The 16,443-nt window shown below is 33.8% G+C and overlaps 2 protein-coding genes across 2 annotated transcripts; one reads left to right on the forward strand and one right to left on the reverse strand.

Moving 5' to 3' along the window:
* Positions 1 to 3,458: 3,458 nt before the first annotated feature.
* Positions 3,459 to 6,860, forward strand: EER5 (proteasome family protein). The gene is made up of 12 exons (XM_078326229.1): positions 3,459 to 3,811; positions 3,898 to 3,991; positions 4,081 to 4,170; positions 4,556 to 4,621; positions 4,731 to 4,820; positions 4,929 to 4,985; positions 5,090 to 5,151; positions 5,276 to 5,363; positions 5,462 to 5,538; positions 6,121 to 6,195; positions 6,302 to 6,407; positions 6,508 to 6,860. Exons 1-12 carry the CDS (start codon positions 3,507 to 3,509, stop codon positions 6,637 to 6,639), a joined length of 1,242 nt encoding a protein of 413 aa, XP_078182355.1. The 5' UTR covers positions 3,459 to 3,506; the 3' UTR covers positions 6,640 to 6,860.
* A 56-nt stretch (positions 6,861 to 6,916) lies between these two features.
* Positions 6,917 to 12,087, reverse strand: AUG5 (HAUS augmin-like complex subunit). The gene is made up of 10 exons (XM_078326228.1): positions 11,399 to 12,087; positions 10,629 to 11,174; positions 10,411 to 10,552; positions 10,137 to 10,310; positions 9,836 to 10,045; positions 9,144 to 9,329; positions 8,218 to 8,377; positions 7,941 to 8,136; positions 7,699 to 7,834; positions 6,917 to 7,314 (listed from the first exon to the last, which is right to left on the reverse strand). The coding sequence occupies exons 1-10, from the start codon at positions 11,803 to 11,805 to the stop codon at positions 7,165 to 7,167; spliced, it is 2,307 nt and encodes a 768-aa protein (XP_078182354.1). The 5' UTR covers positions 11,806 to 12,087; the 3' UTR covers positions 6,917 to 7,164.
* Positions 12,088 to 16,443: the final 4,356 nt, after the last annotated feature.

The following is a 16,443-nucleotide window of genomic DNA, read 5'->3' on the forward strand; positions in this document are numbered from 1 at the left end:
TAGTACCAGAGGTGCCTTTATGTCTTTTCGAGCGAGTAAATAACGCTTGGCCCTATTCATCTATTTTCATATTGAGTCTAGAGCTTTGGCGTAGCTCGATCACCAGTGGCATGGCTCTCTTCTTGTATTTTTTATCTTGCATGAATATATGTTGTCATTTTTGTATTAATTCTTCAGGTATAAATTTATGTGAAGGGCGAACAACATTGTATTCAATTATTTTTGGATTTCTTTTATTCACTGATGGATCTCTTTTTACAAAGAACACATGCATACATTAATTTTTATTCATAGGCAACGGCGTCAAAAACTTGTTCACACAAAAGCGTATGGTACAAAGTTTTAGTATAGCAAACTATACTTTTTAACTTTAAATACACTTTCAATTCAGATTGCAAGTATACAATCCTATCGCATAGTATATTATCGGGTATCGATCACAGAGACGGTTCAATTCTTACTTTTGTTATAGAATATGATATCATCGTGGCGATCTCAATTACGGTAGAATTAAATAAATGTGCTCTCATTGCAGCAACCGAACAATCTTTTTCCTTAATGAAAAAAGCAAGCCATGCTCGCTTCACAACGCTCCTTGTTTTTGTGATGAAATTTTTTGTTTTTGTTTTTTAAACTATAACTAAGAAAACCTGTATTTCTATCTTGTATGAATGTGTTGTCGTTCTTGTATTAATTCTTCAGGCATAAATTGATGTCAATGATCAAACAACGTTCTATTCAATTACTTGTGGTTTAGTAGCTAGAGGAAAAAACAGTAATGGCGGATGACATATCCTGGGATAGTATTGTCTTGAAAAATTATATGAAGGTTGTATATCGAATCACATCCAAGAATCACATTGTTGTTTATTGAATCAAAATATGTTTTGACGTTAGCGATCCAACTTTTGTCGTTTTTCGTCAACAAGGAACAATTTCTTACATGAAGCATAAATCGAGTGCTTTCATGAGATATAAAAGTGACACGTACAAATTGTCTTTGGTATATTTGGTCTTTTTAATTTTTTTGAGTAAGACATTATATTGAAACTAATTAAAAATCACCCTCTTAGGGCATCTCCTATGAATCTCCGCTTATTTAATTCGTTTATTCTATGTTATGTTTTGTTACTTCCTTCATGAAGTGTCGATGCGCATGTCATTAGATAATTAATCTCCATTTATAACATCGGTGACATTAATTATGTGATGAATTTATTATGCATTTCTTCTTAAGATCCATTATATTAGAGTGTTTCTATGAATTATTCGCTCCGTTTATGTATCTTAAAATTAATTTTAAACTTTGACATTTATGTATTATTTGTACCCACTCATCAAAAGAAGACAACGATGCCCGCTCACAAAGATTGAAAGAGCCAGATTTTGTTGGTTTGGTTCACTAACTTTCTGAAGAAAAAAAAAACAATCAAGTTTTTCCTTATTCCAGATTTTGGAGTGTAAACGATCGAATACGGATCAGATAGTGATCAAACCGTTTTATTATTTGTTATAATTTTTTTAATACAGATACAGATACAAATACGAATACAGATCATATATTAAACAAATATGGATACATTTGACGGATACTTATATGAATATAATTCAAGTAATTAAAAATATATTACTAATGTAGTAAAGAATAATATCTATATATTTTTTATGGGAAAATTAGATCCATGCCACCCCAAAATGTTTAATTTAGAAAAATGCCACCCTAAACTTTTCTTTTTGCTAAATGCCACTCCAAATCACATATATTCATAAAATCGCCACAAATACCATACCATTATACATTTGTAATAAAAAATAAACAAAATATATTGTATTTTGAGTAGTATTTTTGTATATCCTAAAAATGCCCTTACCCTTTCATTTCTACACCTCTAATGGGTCCATCCGAAAAATACCCTCACAGATCCAAGAAATCACCTGTCGTCTACCCGTCGTCTTTAATTTCTTCTCCAAGAAAGACGAGGAGAGCTCCTCTCCTCCCAGTCGCTAGTGGTGAGCCCTCCCAGTTGAAGCCTCCCAGGAAGGCGGAGTGGAGAGGACGACGGAGAAGAGGCAGGCTGAAGGTGGAGGCGAACGGAGAGGAGGTGAGCGGAGAGGAGGCGAGGTTTAGGGTTGGAGATAAGGAATCCTCATCAGTTGCCACGGTTTCTCAATGGGGGAATTGCATTAGAAGAGAAAAGGGGGATAGTGCCACGGATAATAGTTCATACAAATTGAACGGAGAAAAGATCGGAGAGGACTCGCGTTAGAAGAGAAGGCTATTTTGGTCAGTTCATTTCTACTTCATTTCTACTGTAAATTGTTTATTTACAAATGTATAATAGTATGGTATTTGTGGCAATTTTATGAATATATGTGATTTGGAGTGGCATTTAGCAAAAGGAAAAATTTAGGGTGGCATTTTTCTAAATTAAACATTTTGGGGTGGCATGGATCTAATTTTCCCTTTTTTTATTTATAAATTAGATATAATATTTTTCTTAATAAGTTTATTGGTTAGAAAACATATATCATATTATCAAAATAATAGTCACTAATCATGTCATAGTGGCATATTGTTCATCAGAATATACCAACTCAAGATTGATAATATTTTTTCTAAGCATATAGGATAAAGAAAAACTAAAAGAGCCTTGAACGTACTGCATCAACGATCATGCGACTTCAACTTCTTTTGAACCAGCTGTATCTTTGTTTACTTCTCATCAACAAGATCATATATCAATACTATACAACTAAAAATATAAGTAATAAATCATTAGTTTAACAAAAAAAAAAATACAAGTAATAAATCATTGGTATGTATATGCAGTTTAAGAAATCAATTTAAGAATATATGGTACCTTTGTTGTGGTTTAAGGGTGTAAATAGTCGGATACATATAACTACATATAGTTAGTGATCAAACCGTACCTTATCCGTTATAATTTTGCAAATACGGATAGCTCAATTTAAGATATAGTAAATATTTTTACAATTTTACTTCTTCAATTTTGATAAGATAAAATATTATTTTTATTAGATTGTTCCGGTTCGTTATTAGTTTCAGTTGTTAATTATATAGAGAACATATATTGAGGAAGAATTTTAATAACATTAATTATAATTAGTGTCACAAAATGGAGCAATTAATTTATTTATACAAATTGATTTTTTCTAATTATTTTTTGTCCTTTTGGCTTTTGTCTATGAGATGTATATATTTCTACAAGTCATTTTTTTTTATCAAATCTCTTTATTTGTATAAAAAGTTTGAAATTCAAATTATAAATCAAAATTTTGATATTCTTTATTTTATAATATTGTTTCATTGCAAATTTGCAACGCATGGTAAGAATACTAGTAATATAATATAAGTGCGGATTTAGTCCGTACGGATGTTAAAAGCCAGATGCATTAAAGATTCATTTTTGATTTAATGCAGAGGATACGAATTCGCATTGGGCAATTGGCCATTGGCACTCGTTAAACAGTATAACCAGTCGACTATGGCTGCGTTCCTGAGCTTGGCCGAGTCGCAGCGCCGCATCGCCGGATACCTCAACCGTTTCGCCGACGCCATCGCCAGGCAGGACGGCGCCACGCTCCGCCCGCTCCTCGCTGTCTCCTCCGCCGCCTCACTCCTTCCCTTGGCTGATGCCCTCTCCAACTTTTCCGACTCATCTCGCCTCGTCTCCCAGTCTGACCACATCGCGCAGTTCGCCGAGATTCTCCTTCCTCTTCTCCGATCAATACAAAGCCACCGCCTTGGACGCTTCGCCGAAGCGTATTCCTCCTACGAGAAAGCCGCCAAGTAACCAATCTTTTTTAACCTCTTTCCTCTTTCTTGATTGGTCACATAAATAATCTCTGAGTAGGGTTTTATTGGCGAAATTTCAGTTCGTTTTTGCAGGAGTTCCGTAACTGGGAAACGCCGTGGGCAATGGAGACAGTGCAAACCATTGCGCTCGAAATAAGATTGCTTGCTGAAAAGGTACTTGCTGAAGTTCTAAATTTATATAGAATGTCATTTTTTTTTCCATTTTTGTGTTCTAATTGGGGATTTATTTGAATTTCATGTAGGGAGACCGAGAACTTGCGTCAAGTGGAAAGAGTCCAGAGAAGTTAAAGGGTGCTGGATCCTTCCTGATGAAAGTTTTTGGTGCTCTAGCGGTATTGATTTTGTACCATACTTCTATTATGATATTCATGGCCACTTTATAATACTTCTCTGTATTATACTATACTTCATGGATACATTGGCTTTTGTTTCACCACAGTTTTAAAAGGCAAAGGAATAGGAAAAAGTAGAGTAGTTGATTAAATTTGCAGCTGAATTTTGCCAGCACTTCCTTCTGGAGCAGTTATCTAGTTACTAACTGGTAGACAGATTAGTATAAGCTAAGATTTTTTGTGGAATGTTGCTGCCTCTGATTAGCTATACAACTTGTCATTACATGAGTCTGTGTAACTACTTAGTTTTGCATTGTGTTTACAGTGTATATACGTGCTTGTATTGTTTAATCATTAAAACAATTTAACAATATATCTCAAACAGGGAAAAGGACCCAAGCGTGTTGGAGCTCTGTATATCACTTGCCAATTATTTAAAATATACTTTAAGGTCTCTCTCTCTCTCTTTCTCTCTTTCTCTCTCTCCCTATGAAGGAGCCTAGCATAGAGATATTAGTTGGTGATCAAAAGTAAAATTAACATTTAGCTTAAACCTGCAGCTTGGCACAGTTCATCTATGCCGTAGTGTGATAAGGAGCATAGAGACTGCTCGTATATTTGATTTTGAGGAGTTTCCTGTAAAAGACAAGGTTTTCATTTTGAATTTTATTGTTTGCTTTAGATGTGCTTTCTATAAGTTGCAATATTTGGTTTTTGTGTTTGTTTTTTTTCACATTTTTTCTTAAATTGTCTCACAGGTGACTTATATGTATTACACAGGTCGTTTGGAGGTTTTTAATGAAAATTTTCTTGCTGTGAGTATAAATTAATACCATGTCTTTCATTTGATTTGAAAATATGGGGGCTTTAAGTATTTCATTTGTAACATAAACAGGTATTTGTTTTCTTATGTGAATAGGCTGATCAGAAGCTGACATATAGTTTGGCACGTTCTGATCCTCTAAATATGTCAAATATGAGGTATTTTTTTTTACATTCTATATTTCTAGTTATCATGTAATCATCCAAGTTGTTTCAAAGATCAATTGGTCATCTCAATTTGGAAAAAATATGCTAATTTTTATATTTGTTTGCTTTTGAATAGAATGATTTTGAAGTATCTAATACCTGTGAAGCTCTCAATTGGTATATTACCTAAGATGTCGCTTCTAAAGAAGTATAATCTAATGGAGGTACCACTTTTTTCCAATATAAAACAGTGGCATAGCCTACACATGCCAACCATGTAAACTTATTATTTTCTTTTGCTGATTATTGTTTGTTGTTGCAGTATTCAGGTGTCATAGATGCATTGAAAACAGGAGATGTCAGGTTGCTGAGACAAGCTCTTCAAGAGCATGAAGAACAGTAATTTTCCTGTCTTTATTCTAATAAAAGTTTATCTCTGTCAGATTTATGCATACGTTTTCTTCCTGAAGATATGACGGTTGTTTTTCAAAAACGGTAAACAGCTGCAAAAGTTTATTTAGAAACACTGCAGCCTCTTTGTTATTACAAGGGATCCAAATAGAACTTTTGGTCACATCCCTTTATTGCATTGATAATGAGGTTTTGAAATTGCAAGTCACAATGCTAACTCATCCATCCTGTTCATATGCATAAAAAGATATAAGATCAAGAAAGAAGTCGGAAAATCAACTGTCAGCTAGGATTAATCTTATGTTTTGAATTCTTATTTGCTTCATCTTGTGCCAAATTGACTCTTAAACTTAAATTTCATTGACCTTAAAAAAAATTAACTGAAATTTTATTGATTTTTGCTCGTAATAATATAGTTTGGGTTTGTCATTTGAAATTTGAACTTTGAATTTTGAATTCATGATGCATGAAGAAATGTTGTCAAGAAGTGTCACATAAAAGAGTTGTTTTTGTAAAATCCTCATTCATTGTTGTCTGATACTACATTGACTCTTTTTTTGTGATGAATAGATTTTTGAGATCAGGTGTTTATCTTGTGCTGGAGAAGCTAGAACTCATAGTTTATCAAAGATTAGTTAAAAAGATGTAAGTAAATACATTCTCATGACATAATACGCTTTGGGCTTTTATTTTGAAAAAATATTCCTTGTGTATGTTGATAAAAAAAAACATTCCTTGTGTATTTTTGTAGATATATGATTCAAAAGCAAAAAGATCCAGACAAGGCTCATCAAATTAAGTTGGATACAATTATCAAGGCATTGAAATGGCTTGGAATAGAGATTGATACTGATGAGGTATGTGTTAATTTCTTTCATAGTTTTTTTACTTTAAATTTTGCTAATGATTTTTTGAAAATCAGTTGCAAATAAAATGACGATTTTTTTGAACTTGCAGGGAGAGTGTATAGTTACTATGCTTATATATAAGAATCTTGTTAAAGGATACTTTGCACACAAAAGCAAAGTGTGTGTTCTTAGCAAGAGTGATCCGTTTCCAAAACTATGTGGGAAGCCTGTGATGACCTGATTTGCTCATTGTTTTCATTTTTTTGTAATTTTGTTTATTTTTTCTATCAGTTTGAACAAGTGATGTTAACTAATATGTTGTTTTAAAGGATTTAGATGTTTAATTGGTTCTTATATGCGCTTAGATCACAGATCATCAATTTATTATATTATTTTTCTCATAGTTGACAGAGTTTATGCCAGTTTATGTAACAGTGTGATATCTGAATAAACCTTGAAGTATTGGATAAACTTCTATGCTTTAACACCAAATATTCGTTATCACTACCAGAACAAAAGAGTGCGAAGCACAATTTTGTATTATATGTAAAAGCATCAACCAAACTAGAGCCGTCATCATGTTTACAACCATGATTGAAAGAAATGCCCAATACAAACAAATCACAATACTAAACTAGAATTAGAACTTACAGAATATATTTTGAATTCAGTTTTCTGTTTTCATGCCAAAAGACTACACAACGATCTAGACATAATTATCAAACCAAAAGATCAAGAGAATAAAAAAGGCTCTCAAAGTAAATTTCTAGTGCCCCACTTCCAGGCGATCACGAGATCTCTCGTACAAAATTGATTGCAGTTTCTTTACTCGGTTGAGCCAAGCACCAACATTCTCTCCATCAAGTGTAACCCAATCCACAACAGTAGCAGCCGGCTGCTCCCACCACTCTTCCACCTGTGCAACAAAATTCAAGCAGGCAAAATAGAAATCACACTGTTGCTTCTTTTGAGAAAAAAAAAATATTAAAAAGGAAATAAAAATGAACTCAAAATCTTCGCGTAAACTAATTAAGATATACTTCTAGGCAATTCCAAGAAAAAAAAAAAAAGGAGAGAGGTTAAGATAAAACAATCTTTTTGAAGTGGGAAAGTACAACAATTAATGAAAGAGTATGAACATATAACTTGGAAGGTAAGGCGAGTCAATCAAGAAGGGATAGGTAGTCTCAATTCATCACATGAATAATGATCATAGAAAATGGAATATATAGAACTAGTCATTGGTTGGTGTTGGTTTCAAGTTTTCTTTTCAAAGAAAAAAAGAGCAAAAAGTACTAACCAAGCCCATGACACGACGACAGTCATTGTTGAGGCTTTCACAACCTCCCTCAAAAGCATTGCTAAGCTCTGGCAACCATATTTCCGTTACAACTCTCTCTTGTTCCGATGCTAGTTTCATACAGTAATTGGCCATCCTAGAAAAGAAGAAATGTGTCAACAAAACAAAAATTTGAAACCATAACCCATCACCACTTAATAGGATTCTGAATTAAAGCAAAATGGAATTGGAAGAATTTGTACCTCTCGTATTGTTGTTGCACACCATGTGCACGGTTTAACAAAACACGACCATTGTCAACAAGGTCCCTTTGTGTATGAGCGAGATCAATTGCCTTTGACAAATCCTCCAAGATACTAGCCTCAGACCCACACGGCTTCAAACAGAACTCAAGAGACTCTAAAACTGATGCTAAAGCTGAATCCGTGCCTTCTGTACCTGTAGAAGAATTAATAGCTTGGTTGGTGAAAGGAGCAACAAAAAAATAACAACAGTGTTTGTTTTTTAAGGTAAACTTACCTGAATTGTGTCGGAGAGTAGCTGAGATGCGAGATATAGAAGGAATTGAAGAGGGATCTCTGGAACCAGCCCTTGCTGTAAGTACAGTTGCACCCTTTTCTGCAGCTGCAAATGCTTCTGCTCCAGTGGCTCCATTTGCACCAAATGCTTCCAAAAGAGCCTGTTTGAAGAAATTAATTAAAATTTCTTGCATTTTATATTAATTAATGACTGAGGCTACCAGTACTATGCATAGCGCAGATTGGTCCATACTACGGATCAATATTTTTGTTTTCAAATTTCAAATACTCATTCTGAATCGTTCAAAGTGATTTCCACGTGAAAATGTACTTGCAGACAAAAATTTTGGATTTTCTTTATATTTTTTTTACTATTTTCTTAGATAGGAAGAAAATCACTACTTTTGAGTGGTCTAGAATCTTTAGATCAAGTGATTTTCTACCTATCTAAAAAAAATAGTAAAAAAATTCTAAAAAATGTAAAATTTTAACCAAAGGTACATTCTAATATGGAGATAATGTTGAATAGTTCCGATCGTTATTTGGACTTTAAAAATGGAGATATTGATCCATAGTACTGACCAATATGCGCTATGCATAATACCATAGCCTCACTCTTAATGAGATTTCTACTGTCAAAATAAAAATGGAGATATTGATCCATAGTACTGACCAATATGAGCTATGCATAATACCATAGCCTCACTCTTAATGAGATTTTTACTGTCAAAATATTAATAAGGGAAAGGGGGGCTAAGAGGGACAGTTGAGGCATGCAGATACCTAAAGCAACAGGGAAAAAAGAAAATCAACACCTAATATGATTCTTTAAATTAAAGGACCAAGATCTTCATATGCTAATTAACCAGAAATTTGATCCAAAGTTTGGCAAAATGTACCAGAGGCCTGGAGTGAGAATCAACAGACCTGAGGAGTGGCTGGTAACATGTACAAGCTATTGTCAAGACTCTGTGAAAAGGCAGAGAGTTCTCGCTCTATAAGATCTTTAGCAGTAGTTGACAATTCAACCACAGCCTTGCATGCTGGAACAATTGTCCTTGATGCATAGTCTCTTGCGGCCAATGGCTGTTGTTCCCAAAATGCAGATGCATCCTACAATGACACAAAATACAGATTTATTAATAAATGATATTATGAGATGGGCAAGTTGGCAAATCAATAAATAAAAATAAAAAAGGGAGGCTATGGTAATATGCATATTACAGATCGACCCATGCTATGGATCCATATCTCAATTTAAAGTTCAAACAATCGATTTAAACCGTTAAACACCATCTCCATATGAAAATGTACTTGGAGAGAGAAAATTTTATATTTTTTAGAATTTTTTTTTTACTATTTGTTTCACTGCTTTTGGATGGTCCAGAATTTTCAAATGAAGTGATTTTCTACATATCTAAGAAAATAGTAAAAATTTATAAAAAATGAAAAATTTGGTTTGCAATTACACTTTCATATGAAGATCATGTTGAACGGTTCAGGTCGACTTTTTGAACTTTAAAAACAGTGATACGAGTCCATAGTGCGGACTTCTGTGTAATATGCATATTACCATAGCCTCACTCCAAATAAAATAATAAACAAAGAGCTAGATTCACCATAATGGCACGGAGAAGAGCAGTATAGATGGATTCGAGCTCAGATCGGCGGGCATCAAACTCCTCAATTTTCTTCCATTTCCTTTTTAAGGAGTCCTCTGCCTCCTTCCACTCAGCACATAGCTTGTTTAGGCGTTTGACCTCTGCTGTTAAGGTATTCAAGCTTGCTCTCAGCCCAGCAACTTCCCTTTCTTTGGCCAAGACATCAAGCTGTAATTCCACCAAAAAGAAATGTGAGATGACATTAAATCAGAATGCAATACGACATTTCAAAAGAAATGTGAGATGACATTTCAAATACCTCAAAAGCCCTGTTATTCCCTTGGGAAATATTTGCTGTTGGAAGTTTCTGAGATAGGACAGCTGTATCACTGGCTCCATTTAGACGTTTCAAAAGCTTCTGGCACATGGCTTTAGCTTCTGCAGCCTTGTTTAGTGCATCTTCTGTCTCCAAAAACTGCTGCACATGTGCTTTCTGCAAAAGTTAACAAAAGAATAAGGTCAATTTCAAGTGTGAGCAACTTACAACCGCCCGAAACTTAAAGATACTAAAGACCTAAAATATATGTAAAAACCTGTCTCTCGAGAAGCTGATCTAAAGTTCCTTTAGTCGACAGTTCTGAACCAGCCTTTCCATTGCCATACAGCTGGTATGGTAGGGGTGAGCTGGCGTCAGTAGTAGCTGCATCGATAACTTGATCATTTTCGTACTTGTACCTGAGAATAAAATTAGAAGGAAAACATTACCTAGATGATACTTCAAGAAAAGGAAATTCTGGCACCATGTAAGTACCTCAATAGCTCTGAATCAGCTCGAATGTCAATCTTTTCTGTTTCTCTGTGGATAATAGCTTTGACACGTGAAGTATGCATAGTGACAGAGTGAAGCAACAAAGAGGGGTTTCTCAGTGCTTCCGAAGCAACCGCTCTTACATCCTCTGGTATCTCACCATCCATGTCAGATCCCAGTTTTGCAACATCCATCTGACAAGTTGAACTAATCCCATTCCCTTCATATGCAGGAAAAGATATACGTATTCTCTCAATCATGCACCCGGCAAGAGTATCACATGCCTTTCGAACGCTTCTTTCGGGAGAAGTCTCTGTGAGAAAAAGATCATTAGAGAACTTATTACCGCCCTTGACTGTATAGTAGAGAGGCTCTTTGTCAATTGGTGATTGGAGATTGTCAGTGGAGTCTACCGAGGTGCCTGTGCTCAGTCTACGCACGTCTCTTGCTTTGTTGACAAATTGGTGAAGGCGCCTTTGGTACTCTGCAAATATTTTTGATGCCTCGCCGCATTGTTGGTCATATGCCTCAAGCATCACATGCCGATGCCTAATTCATTCAAGCAAAAGGAATAAGTACAGAAATAACATATAGTTCTGAATATAATTTTGCCGTCTATATGATTATGAGCAACATGATTATCTACTGCCCGGTCAATCAAATTCATAACCCAAACCCTCTACTTTTGCAACTGAATTCTCTTAATATAGGCACAAACTACAATTCAGAACAAAACTAACTAAAATCAACTAAGAGAATCCACTGTAGCACACCTTGCATTGGACCTCTCATCAAGTGTTCTCTTCCTTTCTGACTCCAGTTTCGCAACCTCCGCAATTCTGGCTTTCAACTCCTTCCTCTGCGTCCTAACAATTCCTCTCAGCCTCTCCACCTCTTCCTCAGCCAGATCCCTCTCTCTCCTCTCAGTTTCCTCGTAACCCTTTCCCCCCTTTGCCCTCGACCTCCTACTCAGGCTCTTATCCACCTCCACACCATGCACCAGGATGTTGCGCCGCGCTGTAGAAACGGTGTGCTCAGACCGGACACGGCGGATGAGGAAGTTCCAGACAGGTACCATGTTGCCGCGACAGATCTTGCGCAGCTGCTCCAGCGATGGAGGGGGGTAAGGGTACCCCATTTCTCTCTGTAGCCACTCCATTATCGCCTCTGGCGTAGCCATTTCGGTTCAATTAGAGTCGATCTGGAGAGATTGAGCGGGAAAGAGAGAGAGAAGAGGAATGCAATTGGGGTTTTTCTATACTTCGATTGAAGGTTTTGTTTTGTTAATTCTTCCGATTGTGGTAATTCGCCCTTTTTTTCTCTTTCTTTTTTTAAATTTGGAGTGGTGATTCACTCTCTCCCGGGTCCGATGGTTGCTCAAACCACCAGACTGGGACGCAGCACACTTGTTGGGTTGTTGCTCTTTGTGGAACAAAATTGAAGTTGTACCGCAATCGATACATACTGAGTCACGAATTCAGATCCAGTGCAAATACCTGGCCTTAGAACGAGATCTGAGACGTCCGTTTCAATCTGGCACCAATCTCAAAATAGACCCCTGTATTCTAAATAGATCTGAATTGATTTTAACTCAGCTAAGTGCAAAAACTTCGCTCTCCAACTCAAATAAATTTTTACCACTATTCGCTCTGTATCTGCTCCGTTTTCAGCCCTCCAAAAGATGCATCCTCAATTTTTTGGATATAGATATATGTTTGTTTTTTTTTCAAATTATATTACAAGATCAACAAACATCTTGATAATTATTTAACTTTCATTTAGAAAATTATGACTGTTAGTTTTTTTTTTTACACTTGCAGTTTATTAAGTTAATGCAAAAATAAATAAATAAATAAAAAGAGCTAATAATTGAGCTATCTAGAGGTTAATCCGATTGATTTCTATCTCGATTGAGCTTGATCAATTTGGAGCCATAAGCAAATTAAATAGTGCTTTCGGTCCTCTTCTCTGATCCAGGGACCAGGGGCTCAGCAACCCTCTATATATTTTGCATTGTGTGGAATTGGAAGAGAAGCAAGAGAGGAGCCAGACTAAATAAAAAAGAAAGATGAGACAAAAAAAAAATTTGGAACATAATTTTACAATCATTTGAATTAAAAAAAAATATATATATTTAAAAAAAAATACTAAAAAGGGTGTATTTGTGAAAAAAAAAAATTGGAATTACAAGATGACAAGTGCCAACTTCTGAGCTCATTTTTGTTCTGAAGTCGCAAAACCCCTTGCCTTCAATTGGATAAAAAAAGATTAAACAGATGTTATTGAAATTAAAATTTAATGACGATTCTATGGAATATGGATTATATTACTATATAACTATTTCACAATTTTATTTATCGAATACATATTGGTAATATTTACCATAACCAAAACATCAATTAAGGACAACAAGAACATCTAAACTTCTAAAAAATAAAAATAGAAGATCTTAAATTTGTCGACTAGGTTCAAATATCATCTATCATTTCAAATTTGATCAAGTTCATCTTACATTAATTTTCACAAGAGCATCAATTATCTCCATTTATTTTTGTTTCGTAATGTTTATAAAAATTGTCATGTGAACACATACATTATGCCAAATCATTAAATATGCTCTCTTTTTCACCCCTATATGAGATGGTTAGTTTTTATATCCAATAGAAAAACAAAACAAAAATCGAAAAAAGAAAGATTTTCTAATATAAGGCTGTGCTCCAATTAGAGGTATGTGGAGGGGCGCGGAGGGAGAGGAAGGAAAAGCACTGTGCGTAGAGGAGGGTGCGGTATGCCCGATAGTTTTCCTTGCTCCAGAAGAGGTGAATGGAAGAGAAAGCAGAGGTGAAAGTCTACTATTCGGAGGGAAGAGAAAGGTCACGAAGCGTTGATTTTTGAGGATTTTTGTCACCTCCAAATCGAGGGGTAAAAACATCGTTCGAAGGTGGCCTCACCTCCAATCAGTCCCCTTCCTTTTTTTTAATGAGAATTTTTTCCCTCACTTCTGGAGCACAACCTAAAAGTAAACATGAATTCATTTTTCCTTTTTAGAATAGTATGAAATATAAAATTGTTGACTGAAAGTAGATAACATTGAGCCGAGAGAGAGATAACATTGTGTGTGTGTGTGTGTGTGTTTTTTTTTAAAAACTTGATAGCGGCTACTAAGTGTACAGTAAGAAAGGTAATATTGTTGTAATATATTTATGTGGATACTCGGTATTTACCGGTAATATATGATTTTGTTATAGCAAATAATATAGAGACATTGGGTGTCAATTAATGATGGAAGAATTAAACAATTATATAACTTTAGTAAGTATTCGTGATGATTATTAAATCTTACACGTAACTTAATAAAATATAATCTTTATACATAATATATGAAGTCTTTAAACCTACGCATATATGTTTTTAAATCTAGCATATTAAAGACTTTAAATTAACATATCATGTTTTTATATGTAGAATTTTTTTTTTTTAAAAGTAATACAAATATAATTCAAAAGTATTTTATTATGAATTTCATTTGAAAAAAATATCAAACATAAAATATTTGTAATTTTAAATTTACAAAATTCATCACAAATTATCTGAAAAATAAACGAAAATAATGAAAAGCAAAAAAATCTTCCCTTTTTTTTACAGGTAAAAGTAATTAGAAATTAAACCAGTCGATAAATCACTTCAGAAATGAAGACTTGGGAACAAAATATTTCCCTTTATTTTATTACTAAAATTGTATCCGTTACGTCACCGATTTTTTTATTAATATCTAAAAAATAAAGAAAATATCAAATCGGTCATCTTAATTTTTATTTTAAAAATGCTCTGATCGTCTAAACGTGGGGCGATCAGTTTTTTCTACCAAACCGCTTTGCGTTGGGGCGACTAACTTTTTTTTTTTAGATATCTTAATATTTTCATCTAAATAATTTTTTGGAGTTTTAGTTTTCTTGTTTATGATGTATGCCAAAAAGATTGTTAGCATTGACAAACTTTCCTAAACCCCCTGATTTGATTGTCAAATACTTGATTTTTCTATTGGTCTTAATTTCTTTTCATTTTTAAGTGTCATTAAGAAATATTTAGATTGATTGATAATTAATTGGTTATGTCTGTATTTCTTTTTATTTTTTATATCATTTAAAGATTGTTATTTGTCATTTAATGATCTTATTTAAGTAAACATAATTCTATTCTTTATTATAGATACACAAATACATAGAGAGAGGAGGATAGCCCTTCGATGATTTTTTTTCCTTCTCTTGTTTCCCTCGTTATGTAACATTAAAAAAAACTGGTATGTATGAGTAAAAAGAAAGCTCATAGGTGTATTATTAAATATGGGCTTACATTTGCACTAAATCGATGTTATTTTTTATTGAACTTTATTTTTTTATTTATAAATTGAATTTAGAACCAATCTATTTTAATATCAATAATATATAACGTTGAATAATTATTCTTTTATTAATTTATTTTTTTATAAAAAATATATTATTTCGTATGAGATTTTTTTTTTGTTCTCTCATAATATGTTTACGGTGCAAGGCACAAACACAATACAAGTTACATATAATGATGATAATGTTAGTTTGTAATAATCTAGAAGTCAATAATACGATAATTAATCATAAAGCTTTGTTCATGAATTGAATGTTTATTTATAAATCATTTTGTTGCCTTGAGTATTATTGCATTTATGGATCATTTCGAGTTCATGACTGAAATTGTGAAACTCCATAATATAGATGATATATACTCTTAATCTTAAAAGGTCACTAACCAAGGTAATTAGCAGGAACACTAATTACCGCTATAAGGTTAGTATGTGGATTGAAAGATGGTTAAGTTTTACAAACCACCTGACACGAGATGTCATTTTAATCACATATATACATGTTCAAGGAACATGGTATTTGACAGACCCCGAATGAAACATTAAATAGAATTGTGTTCGTGTCATTTATGTTTTTCATTCAGTGTCAAAGTTCTACAGTATGAGGTATTTATCGTTCCCACTAAGAAATATATATGAGTAAGTGTTATCTAACGCTGTCCGTAAAAAGCAGCCATAACGGTAGCATTTCCATATATATAACTTAGCTGAGGAAGTGATAGTCTGCCAAGAATACTATTTGTCCCTCGTATCTCTATACGAGCTATAGCATCACTGGGCCCCTTGATAGAGTTAGATTATCTGCATGCGGTATAATTACAAGAGTAATTATATTTGATAATCTACTCAAGATCAAGAAAAGATACAGTTAACAAGGATGACACATATCTACCTTAAAACTGATCTGATAGCTATGAGACAGAAGAACTGACACAAGTAAATTGTTTACTGGATCGTGATATTGTACAGTACAGCATCATCTGTGTAATTGGATGGTCATGATGTGTTGCCAGATGCCACCCATGACTAACAGAAGTTAAAACAGTTTTAACTCTGTTTACCAACATAACACAGATCCTATTGGGTCACACCATATAGGAGCTACTCGGAGAATCTTACTGATTAATTATAAATTGATTATAATTAATATTAAGATGGTTATAATTAATTATACGTGATATAATTAAATTATAAATGTCATTTAGAATGACAAGCAGAAACAACGGTTAATTTATAAACGTACACGTTACGTTGTATAAAAGTTACCGAACAATAACCGAAAAGAAATATAATTGTACATGACAATTATATATATATGATTTGGAATTTTAATTGTTAATTATGGATTTGAATTATGGGTTTAAAAGCCCAAAATAATCAAAGCCTTAATTAAAATTAAAGGCCCAAAGTCAAAGCCCA

The sequence above is a fragment of the Carex rostrata genome, chromosome 24, assembly GCF_964058835.1.
Source record: "Carex rostrata chromosome 24, lpCarRost1.2, whole genome shotgun sequence".
In the NCBI taxonomy this organism is placed as follows: Eukaryota; Viridiplantae; Streptophyta; class Magnoliopsida; order Poales; family Cyperaceae; genus Carex; species Carex rostrata.

Coding starts and splice junctions, on each gene's coding strand:
- EER5 (XM_078326229.1), top strand. CDS start 3,507: ATGGCTGCGTTCCTGAGCTTGGCCGAGTCGCAGCGCCGCATCGCCGGA. Junction 4,622..4,730: donor TATTTAAAATATACTTTAAG/GTCTCTCTCTCT, acceptor TTAAACCTGCAG/CTTGGCACAGTTCATCTATG. Junction 6,196..6,301: donor CAAAGATTAGTTAAAAAGAT/GTAAGTAAATAC, acceptor GTATTTTTGTAG/ATATATGATTCAAAAGCAAA.
- AUG5 (XM_078326228.1), bottom strand. CDS start 11,805: ATGGCTACGCCAGAGGCGATAATGGAGTGGCTACAGAGAGAAATGGGG. Junction 8,378..9,143: donor TGTTACCAGCCACTCCTCAG/GTCTGTTGATTC, acceptor TTCTTCAAACAG/GCTCTTTTGGAAGCATTTGG. Junction 7,835..7,940: donor GTGCAACAACAATACGAGAG/GTACAAATTCTT, acceptor CTTCTTTTCTAG/GATGGCCAATTACTGTATGA.